Genomic DNA, 13,350 nt, shown 5'->3' with positions numbered 1-13,350 from the left:
GTGATATGGTATTTATTTGTACAGTCATTGTAATATATTCCCTTTCCCCCTACTTTGAGTCTGGTGTGTTTTGTCTGGAAAAACCCATCTCACATTAGGTTGAGATGTGGGAGGGGGGATGGAGCTAGGGAATTGGATTTTGGGGCTATCTCAAACCATGACAGATGTGGACGAAGAGGAGCAAATACAGTAAAAGGATATGAAAGTGATGGAGGAACTGGAACATTTCTCATGAGGGGGCTGACAGAGCTGCGACTGTTCAGCCTAGAGAACAGTGGACTCAGAAGAATCTTATCCAAGTGTATAAATATGGGATGGGTGAAGTAAAGAGAATGAAACCACACACTTCTGAGTGATGCAGAGTGACAGGATGAAAGACAACAGGTACCAACTGAAATACAGGAAATTCCTCAACACAAAATTTTTCTTCACTTTAGAAGACTTTTTCACGGTGAGGGTTGATGAATGCTGGACTAATTGCCCGGAGAGGCCTTGAAGTGTTCATCGTTAAAGATAGCTAGTCATGGTTGGAGCTGGGCTCTGAGCTGTGTGACAGTGGGAATGTGAAACTGGGCACTTAAGTTAATAGGATTTTCAGTGCAGATGGGCATGATTTTGTCCACTTCTGTGAAGAAGAAAATCCGGTATGTAATTGAACAGGTTTATAAGCTGAATGTAGATTGAACTTACACTATATGTTATTTGCAGCTGGTGTATGGGAATGTTTAAGGATTGCCATATTCTGCTGTCTGACTTTTCATTATATGATTGGGAAAAGTGAGTTTGCATTTTTGCAATTTCCTCAGTCTAAGAAATGTGTCTGATCATTCCCAAGAAGAAAATTGTAAGAATTATTTGTACAGTAAAAAGAGAATCTGAAATGATTATGCTCCTGTGAAAATAAAAGGTAGGAGCCCTGGTAGAAATCAACAAAAACTAGTATGAGTTTCCCAAACGTTGTTTCTTAGACTAAGACATTGCGATGATACATGAAGAATGGGACGGTTATTTGTCTAGTTATTTGCATGAGAACTCTAATTTTCCGTATGAGCAGTTCCATTAGCTATTCTAGAGAGGCTGTGAGATTTTTTTCTTGTGCAAGGTGCAAAGGGAGCAATTCACGCTGGGCTTTTGTTCTTGGAAAATTAATGTTAGGCTTGACACTGTTGATAGATTGTTTGTTTTCAGGAAATTTTCTCTATTCCATGATGCATTTTAAAAGTTTGTTTCAAGACACTTAGCCAAGAACCTTTTTTGCACTTTTGCAAGAAATAGATAGTGGGAGAAGTATCATAAGTAACCATTTTGACAGTCATCACTGAGAAGAGAGCATTAAAAATACAGTCTCATTTAATTTATTGTCAGAGCTATGATAGTATTTAGCAATCCCTGTCCCCTGTGAAGTCATAATTATTCCACTGCAGCAGCCATCCTTTCCTTCTCCCCCTGCCTCTCCTAGAAATATTGGGAAAGGTAATACAGTAATGCCATCTACTACTCCAAATATATGCTGAAGTTGAACAAATATATCTCTCTGTGTTTATCACAGCGACCTCTGTCAGACAAACACAGAGGGCATACTTTAAATCTGTCCCCTTTACACAGCACTCGAGGAGCGACAGAGACTGTACTGACATGGAGGAAAGTGTGTTCCTGTGAAAATCCAGCTTTTAGTTTCTTTTATCCTGTGTTGAATCAAGTTCATGGATTAAGATACATGTGGTTAAAATCCATTTGTAAAGGCTGGATTTGGCTAGAATGATGTATAACAAGATAATGTCCCAGTAAGAATCACTGTGGTGCACTTTTGCTCCCACATTTTAAGGTCTTTGTCATGATGATTATTTCACTAAGTCCTTATACCTGAGTCATTGTCTTCATCTTTTTTCTTCCCATCTAGACCTCTTATCAGTTAGCTCAGATAATATGGTCACTGAGTAAGTCCTCTCACACCTAGGAGAATATCACTAAATTAGTGCTGATTTACATGACTAGTCTTATGATGTAGTCACTATGAAGTAGAGATACCTTTGTTGGCATGAGTGTTTGGCAGAGATAGCTTCCAAAGAATTGGTGAGTCCAGATATGACCCAATCCTTTTCTGGTCCTTTTTTTCCTCAAGCGGACTGTTGCTCTTATGGGTGTCTGGTCAGTGTGCTCTGAAAATGAGTCACTTAGGTCATACTGAGCCATGTGGGGCAAAAGAAACCATTAATGATGCAGTTACTGGTGCTATGACATGCTGAACAAGTCAGGCACAAAATTTGGCCAAAACACTGGAAAAAGATGCTTCGTATCTTACGGGAAAAAAATTTTCCACCAAATTTTTCTTTGTCAGTGTTTGGATTCTTTCAACGTTTCTCCTTCAGCTAAGCAAAGAACTCATTGGTGTTCTCACTATTTATGGTTTGATCCATGTATGTTTTGGTCAGCAGAATTAACATCTAACAAAAATGTGCTGTGGTTAACAAAACATGTTACTTGAATATGTAAAAGAGAAAGCGTTGCACATATGCAATTGCCTTTTAGTGATTCTTATTTTCAATGTGCGTTAGAAATTAATTTTGGTGGAAGTGTATCACAGTTGCTGGTAGCTATCTGATTTATGCATATGTTGCCTTGCCAGTGCAGCATCAAGCTGAAAAGAGAGTGTTTCTTTGGTCAGTATTTCATTTTCATGAAGGCTAACATTAGCATTAGCCTATTAGTAGGATTATAAAACTTGAAACACACATGTTAATAAATCTCCTCCAATTACCAAGTTGTAAAAAGCAGTTTACTGCTAATTTCAGTGCAGTGGCTCACTCACTGATTGGAGAATCCATCCTTCTTTGTAAATAGAGCAGAGATTGCCTAAGGCTGGGTCCACCTGCAGAGGGAGAGATTGTCCAAGTGAAATGGCCTGATGGAAAAGTGTATGATGTGAAGTATCTGGGAACAAACACAACTTATATGTATCAGGTAAGTATCTATATTTATTGCCATATGCTTGCTTTTCAGATGTCTTTATTGTAAATGGCTCATTTGGCTCTAGCATTGGAGCGGCCAGCCACACCTTCAAAGATGCAGAGGGCTGAAGTTTGAACTCTTATTGTAACTCTTAATGCATTTAAATTAACATTTAAAACTGTCTAAGCCAGTAGCAAATGCTGTGCACTCTTTGGGAGTTGAAGTTTCACTTGTTGTTACAAAATCAATAAAATTGTTTAATAAGAAATCAGGTGAACAGGCGGAACATTACAATTGATACACTATATTTATTATTTTCTGCAGGTTATTTACTTTTATTGTATGTCGGGTAATTGTATGATTAATGATATAAAATTAAATATTGGTATGTGCCTACAATGAACCATTTCATAAGAGGATGGAAGAGAGGACAGTAAAAAGAAGAGCATAAATAGGCCCACTTTCTTTTTTCTGAGGCACTTATGAATTAATTATTCTAAGGAGCATTGTATCCTCAGCAAAGGCAAAAGGGAACTGAACAGTGAAGGCAAGGCTAAAAAGCTGACTTCTGATTTCAGTCACAATAATTGGTTTTTTTATGTGCTTGCCTTTGAGAAAAATCAGTCAGCAGCTTTGAGTACCCAGGTGAATGGTAGAAACTGCAGTAAAACAATCACAATAATAATAGCACTTCTGAAAGAATGAGAATCTAGATACATTTCATTTATATATATATATAATAATTTTCACTTATGTAACTCCTTTCATCAAAGGGCCTCACATTACTGTACCAAAATGGCACATTTACTCTTATGTCTGTAGATAAATTAAAGCACAGGGAAGCTAAATGACTTGCTGCATTGACCTTCTCACTTTCCCAGTGACTTGCAATTGAACTTGAGTCCTCAAATGCCTAATCCCTTGAGGGGATCTGAATCTTAGCTCTTCCCTTGTATTTTGCAGCTGTGTTATATTGTGAAGGTGGAAAGTTCTTTATAAAGGATGAATATTATTGTTCTATAGTAACATTAATCTTCAAATAATTTAGTGTTATGAACAGCTGGTCTTTGAGGAATACTGTGAGGTAGATTAGATGAATGTTGTTATCTTTCATATTTGAAGGAATATGACATAAACAACTTTGTCTTATTTTAGACCTCTTGAACAACATGATGAAATCAATTTTGTTTAAAGAAAATGGATAAGCATTTGGAGGTTCAGCAAGATTTAGAGTTCCTCAGTATAACAGACATGTGGGAGATTACTGTAAATTGCCTTGTAACAACCTCTGTCATGGGGGGGAAATGACAAAGTTTAAAGGTTAGAGGCAGTCCAGGTTGCAACACGTAGGACTGTGGAGACAGTCAGGCATTTCAGTCTTCAGGATGCATAGGAGGCTGCCACGTGGCCACAGGTTACAGAAAGTCTATGACGTGGCGGGTGCAAGGTTAACTTCAAGACATATTAATTGTTCTTCCTATGGTCTTTCTGCAGTCTGTCTGAAAGCTCCCAGGGCCCATGCATACTCCAGTTTTCTTCTGGTGTGATCTCTGTTGCAGACTCTTACTGAGCCTTTTGAGTGATCTCTTAGATCTAATAAGGCAAACCTGGATAAATCTGTGAATTTTCCTTCTGTTTGTGAAACATTTGTACTAAATGTGCCGATACTTGAACATGCAGGAGTTATGACACAATGCACTACAATTTGTGTCATCCAGTTTGACATTTGCCAGCCTTTGACATCTACACAATCCCTAAGCAGGTGTTCAACTGAAATTGTTAATATGTTCTAAATTGATTTTGTGATCATTTCTGATATTGAGGTTCACTAATAAGGTTTGAGTTTCATTTGAGATTATTAAATTATCCATTCACTCTATTAATTGCTTTCTAACAGTTTCAACTCTCCTTGTAATCTGTGATGGTCTAATAAAATGAAATCTCACTGAGAGAGTAACATACTACACAGGCACAGTACAGCAGCAAAAGTCTAAATAAAATAACTTGCTTGATAAAATTGATGATTTGAAATGTAGGATCTGCAACTGAATTAAATTGAAGCTATTAGAGATGGTGGGTTTATAGTTTGCATGAATCATGATACTACTGAAAGTCTTAGAAACTCTTGTTGTGTTTGCTGTCAAGGGCAGGCAAGTTATATCCAGTGTGATATGCTGAATTAAAGCTGAAGAACTTCCAGTTACTCTTCATTGTAAATGTGCAATATATTTCATAGTGGAAGCATGACAGATTCTCTGGTATGAAGCAGTTTCATCCTACTGCATACTACAAGTGAAAACAAATGCATTGACCATTCAGGAGTGGATTTTATGATCACATGGAGTGGCAGAGTTCATTTCCTACCCAGTTCTTCCACTAGTGATGCAAAAATCATTATTACCAACTGTATTATGCGAAAATGTACTACCAAATGTATTGTGCAGGAAAGGAGCGGGAATAGCAGAAAGACTGTTCTTGCATCCTGGTGAAAAATATCTAATCTGTCATCATTTTATTAAACAAGCTTAAGGCAAATTGACTGTTAATTTCCTATAACATACTGCTGACAGACTAGGCCTGTGAGGTTAGTAACAGAAACAGAGAAGAGCAAGGATGATTTCTGTGACTTTGTTATCCGTGTCCTTTGTGCATTTTAAATGCATACCAGATTTGTGCATCCCTGTTAGTTGCAGTGAAAGAAATTGCTTTTAAAGAAGCTAATAGATCATGGTGTGTATCCTGGTTTTTGAGAATGGATATATTATATCTGATTTTTCAGCTGTTCACGATTAATCTGACATATCCAGTCATGGCAAGCTTTTAATTTTAAACTACAAAGCCAGTCCATTTACAAGATCAAATGCATGATTTTTCAGTTTTATCTGTAGTAATACTTTTTATAAGTCATTGTTCTCTTATGTTTGTATTTGGACTTATTTTTCTAGTCAAGTGTTCTATTGACATTCAGATGGTCTCATAAAGTCAAGGAAGGATGTGGAATGGGACTTCTTCTAATTTTATACCAAACTTTAAAGTACAGTTTCTGTAGGAGCTAAAACTGCAGTCACAGATAATAGCTGAAATTCACAATTGTTACATTAAGTATTAAAATAGAAAAAAAAATCAGCAGCTACTGAAAAAGCTTAAATGCTTCAAAGTCTCAGCATTTTAACATTCCCCACACCTAGTTACATTTCCTTTCTCATTTTCTGCTAACAGGGTTCATATTGGATTAAATCTAAACCTAAGCATGATAAAGCTTTTCGTCTTCTGAACAGAGCATTTAGAAGAAATTCCATCAGATTCAATAAAATTCTGTTAACTGGTATTTCCTTAGTTGTCACTCACACTTTCTTTTGACGTGGTCTTCCTCAACCTTGAATCACAGGATGTTAAAATTGATTTTTTATATATTAGAAGCAAGTAAAAAATTAGAGACAAAAGGAACACAAAGACATTTTAGTATGTAACTCCTGCCTGTCTTGTTACTGTTCAGCATTCCTAGCCTTAACAAATTTTACTTTATTGCATCTGTGTCAGTGCTGATTTTGAAGACTCTTTGCTTAGATATTAATTTCAATTTAAGAATGTGTTGCATTTCCCAAGAAATAACATTTTTTAATGTTTTAACCTAATTTTGCTGCCCTAAAATAGATAGTAAAATATTTTTATATACATCTTTTCTGTTTACATATGTATTTTTATGTAAAGACATTTCCAGAAACTTGCTGCAAGATTATGATTTTATTTTTAAATACCCATTTTTTCAATTAGGTTGAGTTTGAAGATGGTTCTCAAATAGTAATGAAGAGAGAAGAAATATATACACTAGATGAAGAGCTTCCTAAGAGAGTAAAAGCACGTCTTGTGAGTATTTGCTGATAATAACTTTATAATATATATATGCTTTAAATGCCAATAACACTATCCTTGGCTTTATTTTGGATTTTCAGTTTAAGCTGGACAAGTGTTTTGTGAGCCTATACTAATAAGAGTGGCTAAATCAGTGCAATTTGCTAGTGAGAATGGTTAGTTGTTCTTCCAGTACAGGCAAATGCGGTCGTCAAACATAGTTCTTTTCTCCTAAGAGGGACATCATGTTTGATCATCTGTCAGATCATGAATGATCAAGTTAGTAAACATTCGAATTGACAGACATTCTGTTCTTTCAGTATGCTTATAGCATGTATAATTTTTAAAAAAACTTTCCAGCTTCTCAGACCTTTGTGATTTTAAAAGCCTTGAATTTAATAAAAATACACTTAACTTCATGTAAGAAACAATGTGACTGATCAGAACTCATTATTGCCACTGGCAGGACTCACTTGCCGGACTCACTGGCAGATATTTTACTAGTCTTTGGTTTAAAACCAAATCTTTGCTACTTTTTTAAGTTTCCTGCAGTTTCAAACAACATCCACCATTTTTATGTATGTATGTAATTTTTATGTATGTATGTCATGTGAGAAAGTGTTGGGGTTCACGAAGAGCATGACACTTAAAGCTTGAAAAGGGAAAGTTCTTCCATACACTTATTAGAGGAGTTGACTGCTTTTACCTGTCTTAGGGCACTGCTTTCTAATGCAAAATGCAGTGGTCAGATATTCTTGATTAAAAAACCTTTTTGTTGATGAATTTGGGATAAGTGCAGAAATCTTTCAGTGTTCTGACTGTCTAGGGTTAAGATAGATGTCTTGGAAAATGTTAAATGAACCATCTGGTTATATTTAATGGGTTTTTTCATTACACTCAGAAAGCATACCATTGCCATTTTTTTGTTTTAGAGACTACATGGAAGAACCATCTCTAATTAACTGCATGCTCTGTAGAATGCAAATTGTTGCATTTCATTCAGGATAATAATAATTGGGTTTAAGCTATTGGTTTTTAAATGTATTTTTACAACTCAATATTTCTTTCTTTCTTTTTTATTTGACACCATTAACTTCATTGGTTAGCTATAGCTTAAAAACATTAAATTTGGTCAACTGAATAAAACACACTACAGCCAGTGCATGATTTTCTTTGCATGATTTTCTGCTAGTGCATTTTCTGTTTTTCTGCTAGTGATTTTCTACTACTTTGCACAATTTTCTACTAGTGCCTCCAATTCTAGAAATATGTAGGTTAGTCCTACAAATATGCCCAACACCTCCTTCCCCTCTTCATGCTGAACATAGTGGAAGTTAAACACAACTTATGATACTGTTTCTGTCTATTGAAAGAAATTATGCCAGTTCCTTCTAAGTGATGCTTTTCTTAGTCTTCGGAATTTTTCCATTACTCCAGCAGTGAAAGTTGGTCCAAAATATTCTGCCTTTGGTTTTTGCCAAGTGGCTTGCTGTTTGTTGCCCCACTGCTGTGTTAGTGTGGATTCCCAACTGTTTTAAGTTTGCTGACAAATAACCAAATGGTAACTCTGATTCTTTGCAAGTTAGGCAGTGTGCAGGTCTCTTTTCAGGGGTCCATGCCATTGTACCTTGCATTTAAAACATTTCTGAATCACACAAAGTGGTGAATAATACTTGATACCGCTAGGATCACACCTGCCCAACAGTTGCATTGCTTCTGTGTTGCATTGCTTCTGGTTTTTTTTTCACCTAGAATTAGAAGGATTGTGTGGTTTCTAGATAAAAACCAAAACTACCAACTGGTGTTAGTGACATGTTTCTAAGGAACACTATAGACTTAGAGAATTAAATAAGGAATGGTACATCCAAAATACGGAAAAGTTAAAATTGTATTTATATGTATGTGTAATTAGTGTCTGGTTTTAGTCTACAGCCTCTGACATGAGATTTGAAGACACATTTTATGGATCAGATATTATCTTGGGAGAGAAGAAGAGGCAGAGAGTATTGAGTTCTCGCTTCCAGAATGAATATGTGGATGATCCAGGATACCGCACATTCTTAAAAAGCTCATTCCAGAAGAAATGCCAGAAGGGGCTATAAAGGCAGCAGATGAAGAGAGAGGGATGTTGATTGAAAAGCATGCAGCATTATTTGCAATTGGTTTTTGTTTAATTGAACACTCTGTTTTCCATTCAACTAATCTATACACTGTCCTCATAAACTGAAGTACTTGAGTTCTGATTTCTTCAGTTAATGTATTAAAGATTTTGTAATGTTTTGCATTATAGAACTAGGGGGAAAACCAAGAGAGATTACGAAAGGATGTACTGAAGAAAAGTTTCAGTCCTACTGTCCTAGGTTTTTTGCAGAGGGATGGAGCCTAGAGCTGTGAGGGCGTGGCTAAATTGCTGTTTTGTACCACCCACTTCAACGGTGGGGGGTGCGACAGGGGGAAGAACAAAAGGCACATGGGAAGTACGCTGTATTCATTATGTTTCTTCCCTGGGGAAGCTACTGGTGCCAGCACTGTGGACTCTGAAAAGCAGTGAACACAGCCAAGATGTGGCTCCAAAAAAACTGCGCTTGCAGCTGAGATGCAATTCCAAAGAGGTGGCACCACGCAGATTTGAACCTGCAGAGCAGAGCAGTCTGGAAGCGGCCAGTGTGGCACAGCAGAGACAATCTGGCTTTTATCATAGTTTTTTGTTTTCTTGGGCTCAGGGATGGGGAATGCTGGCTGTGGAGAGTATCCACCACCTTGTCTTTCTCCCAGGAGGCTATGTGGTGCTACCTATGGAGAGCGTCCACCACCTGGCCTTTGTCTTGGCGGCCTCGTGGAACTAAGTCAAGGTAGTGAACACCTCTCATGTGTAAAGCACCTTTTCTGTACTTTTGTCATTAATATTTTTCTGTTACTGCATGTTTCTTATTGCACTGCTGTTTGTTTTCAGTAAATTGTTACCTCAGCCCATAGTCTCTGCCTTTGTCCCTCTCTCACCTGAGGGTGGTGAGGGCAAGAAGAGCACCTTATTTGGAGTTCAATTACCAGCTTGTTTTTTAAACTACCACACCTGCTCACATTGAAATAAGTGGTAAAATTCCCTTTGAATTATAAGAAGAGATTCACATTCTGAAAAGGAGACATTTTAGTAAACAGAGATAATGTCAGTGGCTCATTTTTTTCTGCACCTAAGTTCAATAATAACAGTTTTTATAAAACATTTTTAAAACAAATACAGATATATTCAGTACTGAGACAAACAAAGGCTGTGCTTACTTTGTACAGTGCTTTTACACATATATGTCACTACTGTTTTCAGTAGGGTTTGATAGGGACTCAGCTATTTTTGGCTTTTAGGAAAGAGATCTGCAGCACAGCAAGGATGTTTTGTATATTTAAAGAGAGATTTTGGCAGTTATTTTTGAATATGTTTTTCATAGGGTCTATTAATAATAGCTATTTGTTAAATACAAATTTCTTTCACTATGTGTATGAAAAATTGGAGTTCAAATATAACAGCCTAATTTTGACTGAATATATTATGGTCTATCTTTTAAAATAAAGTTCTTGCAACATAATCATGTTTTAAAACAAATAAATAAATAAATGAATGAATAAATAAATGACTGTCCTTTTACTTGCAACATTTTGTCTGTTGATGTGATTTTCAATCCTATTATTTTATTCCTATAGGAATCAAGAAACTTCTTTATATACTGTATTTTCCTGAACACAACAGATGATACACACAGTCACATAGCTTGATGTTAAAATGCAAACTTGATAAATACTGTACTTTCATTTCTTATTTTTTTATTTCCCTTCAGTCTTTGGGATCCTGACCTTTTTGGATGTTTCATGGAAAGCAGAAAGTCTGAATTTGTCTGAACACTTGGGTATGTGAAGCTAGAGGAGAGCTTTATCAAAATGACATCATCTGTTCCTTGTAAATTGGACAGTCAGCAGGATTTCTGACTGTCTGCCACAGAAAAAAGAGCCCTCTCAAAATCCAATTTAAATTGAGCACTGCTGTTTCTAGGGTTCTACTTGCAAAAAAACTTGACTATATGGACCCAAAGATTTTGTCATTACAAACCCAGTCTTCTACATGCTGAGGCACACATATCTTTGTCTCACTGGAGCCTTTGCATGACTATTCTTATTTTTTTGAGTGGACAATGAAATCTTTTCAATTACTATGTGACACCTCAATTGATAACATAAGTTTTCTTAAGTGTTATATTGTCTATCTTTTCTTGTATCATGAAATCACTCAGAATCCCTTTAGTCTAAGAAATTGCTTAGCTGTGACAATTGGAATGTATATCTAATTGACAGCTCTTTCTCTAAAGGCAATGGGTTGTGGTGGGTGCTGTCAGACATATTTCAGAACATCAAGGCTCTTTCTGGTCTTGTAAATAAAAAATGAAACTAATGATAGATTTGCAAAATGCAAGATTGGTGCTGCCTTCTGCAATTACATGCAGCTGATAACCTAATGTTAATGTGTGGGCAGGTTTTGGAAGCAGGAGGCTATGGGGTGGCTTCTGTGAGAAGCTGCCAGAAGCTTCCCCCATGTCCGACAGACCCAATGCCAGCTGGCTCCGTGGTAGATCCACTACTGGTCAAGGCTGAGCCTACCGGTGACTGTGGTAGCACCTCTGGGATAACATATTTAAGAAGGAAAAGTTTGGGGCAGATGTAATTGCACTCAGAGAAGAGCAAAGGGAGAACATGTGAGAGGAACAATGCAGACACCAAGGTCAATGGAGAAGGAGGGGCAGGAGGTGCTCCAGGCGCTGGAGCAGAGATTCCCCTGCAGCCCGTGGTGAAGACCGTGGTGAGGCAGCTGTGCCCCTGCAGCCCATGGAATTCAGTGGGAGAGCAGATATCCACTTGCAGGCTGTGAAGGAGACCCACCCAGAGCAGGTGGATACTTGAGATAGGGCTGTGAGCCTATGGGAAACCCGTGCTGGGGCAGGCACATGACAGGGACCTGCAGACCTGTGGAGAGAGGAATCCACACTAGAGCAGGTTACCTACTAGGACTTGTAACCCTGTGGGGTCCCATGTTGGAGCGGGCTGTGCCTGAAAGTCTGTACCCTGTGGAAAAGTGACTCACATTGGAGCAGTCCATGGAGAACTGTTTCTTCCCCCAAGCGGTGGCAGGAACAAGTGATGAACTGACAGTAACCCCCATTCCCAATCTCCCTGCACTGCTGTGAGGGAGGAGATAGAGCCCAGAAAGGAGAGAGGGATGTGGGGAAGATGTTTTTAAGTTTTTATTTTACTTCTCATTATCCTGCTCTGTTTTTGTTAGTAATAAATTCAATTAATATCCCCGAGTTGAGTGTGTTTTGCCTGTGACAATATTCGCTGAGTGATCTCTCTTTGTCCTTATCTCAACTCATGAACTTTTCCTTATATTCTCTCTCCCCTGTCCACTTGTGGAGGGGAGTGATAGAGCAGCTTTGATGGGTGCCTGGCATCCAGCCAGGATGAACCCATTGCAGCTAATTACTGATGCTTAGTATCAAAATACTGTGTTCTATGGTAAGAATGCTTTTATGGTCTTCCATGAAGGTTCAGAACAACTATGACATATAGGAATGCTTTGTAGTTGAATAGGTGATGCTATGCAATGCTATAGAGGCAAATGTCTGTTCTTTGCCTGGATCTGATATGACCTGTTATGACTCCATGAATAAACTCCCTTATTTCTGTAAAATGGATCCAATATCCTCTTCTTCAAGATCCTTGAAATTTGCTGATTAAAGAGCTGCAATTTTATTTTAAAACATTCATGCAAAAAGTTGGCTTGTTTCCCCTTCTACCTTTCAGCAAAAAGATCTTTACTTTGGAAGTTCTGAATGGCACTTGAATGATTTCTGACCTTTGTAAGGTGCTATCAAATACCTGTTATGTAAGTGTAAAAAGTGTAGTCATTGTCATGATTACAGTTTCATGCCTCCCATCTCAAGACCTTATGGCCCTTGCAAACTGGATTGGCTAAACAACTGGCCTAGGAGGACATTTCCTGTTCCCTTACAATTCCTGAAAAGCCACATTTTTCTGTTCCATGACAGAAATTGTTATGAACCTTTCAGGTATGTGAGAGAATATGTTGGTGTGCAATGTTCTGGGAAACCAGGAGCTTGCCATGAGCAGAATCAGGTAGGTGGACACCAAAACACGGTTGGTTGTTGCCCACATAACCAGTTCTCAGTCACCAGTTTCTCCCTCCAGTAAAACCTCTGCATGTTATTTTTCTCCTGATGTTAGAGACAGATATATCTTTTCCGGTGAAAAAGCATGTCAGCATTCATGACCATTTCACTTACAGTGTCTGTGTGAGGAAGAGTGATTTATGTAGGAATAGTGAAGCCCCTTTAAAGACTGGCTAGCTGAATCAGCAGTGGTATTCCTAGGATTAAAAAAAAAAAAAAAAAAACAAACAAAAAACCAAACAAATCAAAATTGAATGTCCATAAGAAGAGAGCACAGGATACCACAGGACAGGAAGAACCATGCTCTTTCTATTACCTT

At 37.6% G+C, this 13,350-nt stretch overlaps 1 protein-coding gene across 3 annotated transcripts in view; it reads left to right on the top strand.

Annotated features, from left to right (window-relative positions):
• Positions 1–10,411, top strand: part of KDM4C (lysine demethylase 4C) — a 260,355-nt gene extending 249,944 nt beyond the window's left edge. For all 3 annotated transcript variants that reach the window (XM_029959023.1, XM_029959022.1, XM_018070293.1), the window contains 3 exons: positions 2,842–2,961; positions 6,724–6,816; positions 8,727–10,411. In XM_029959023.1, the coding sequence (XP_029814883.1) occupies positions 2,842–2,961; positions 6,724–6,816; positions 8,727–8,903 (390 nt within the window). In that variant the 3' untranslated portion in view covers positions 8,904–10,411. The remainder of the gene's footprint in view (positions 1–2,841; positions 2,962–6,723; positions 6,817–8,726) is intronic.
• The last annotated feature ends 2,939 nt before the right edge of the window (positions 10,412–13,350 follow it).

This window comes from Manacus vitellinus, unplaced genomic scaffold (genome assembly GCF_001715985.3).
Source record: "Manacus vitellinus isolate BGI_N305 unplaced genomic scaffold, ASM171598v3 scaffold_18_pilon, whole genome shotgun sequence".
Classification (NCBI taxonomy): Eukaryota; Metazoa; Chordata; class Aves; order Passeriformes; family Pipridae; genus Manacus; species Manacus vitellinus.
This window is presented reverse-complemented; position numbering and strand designations above follow the sequence as displayed.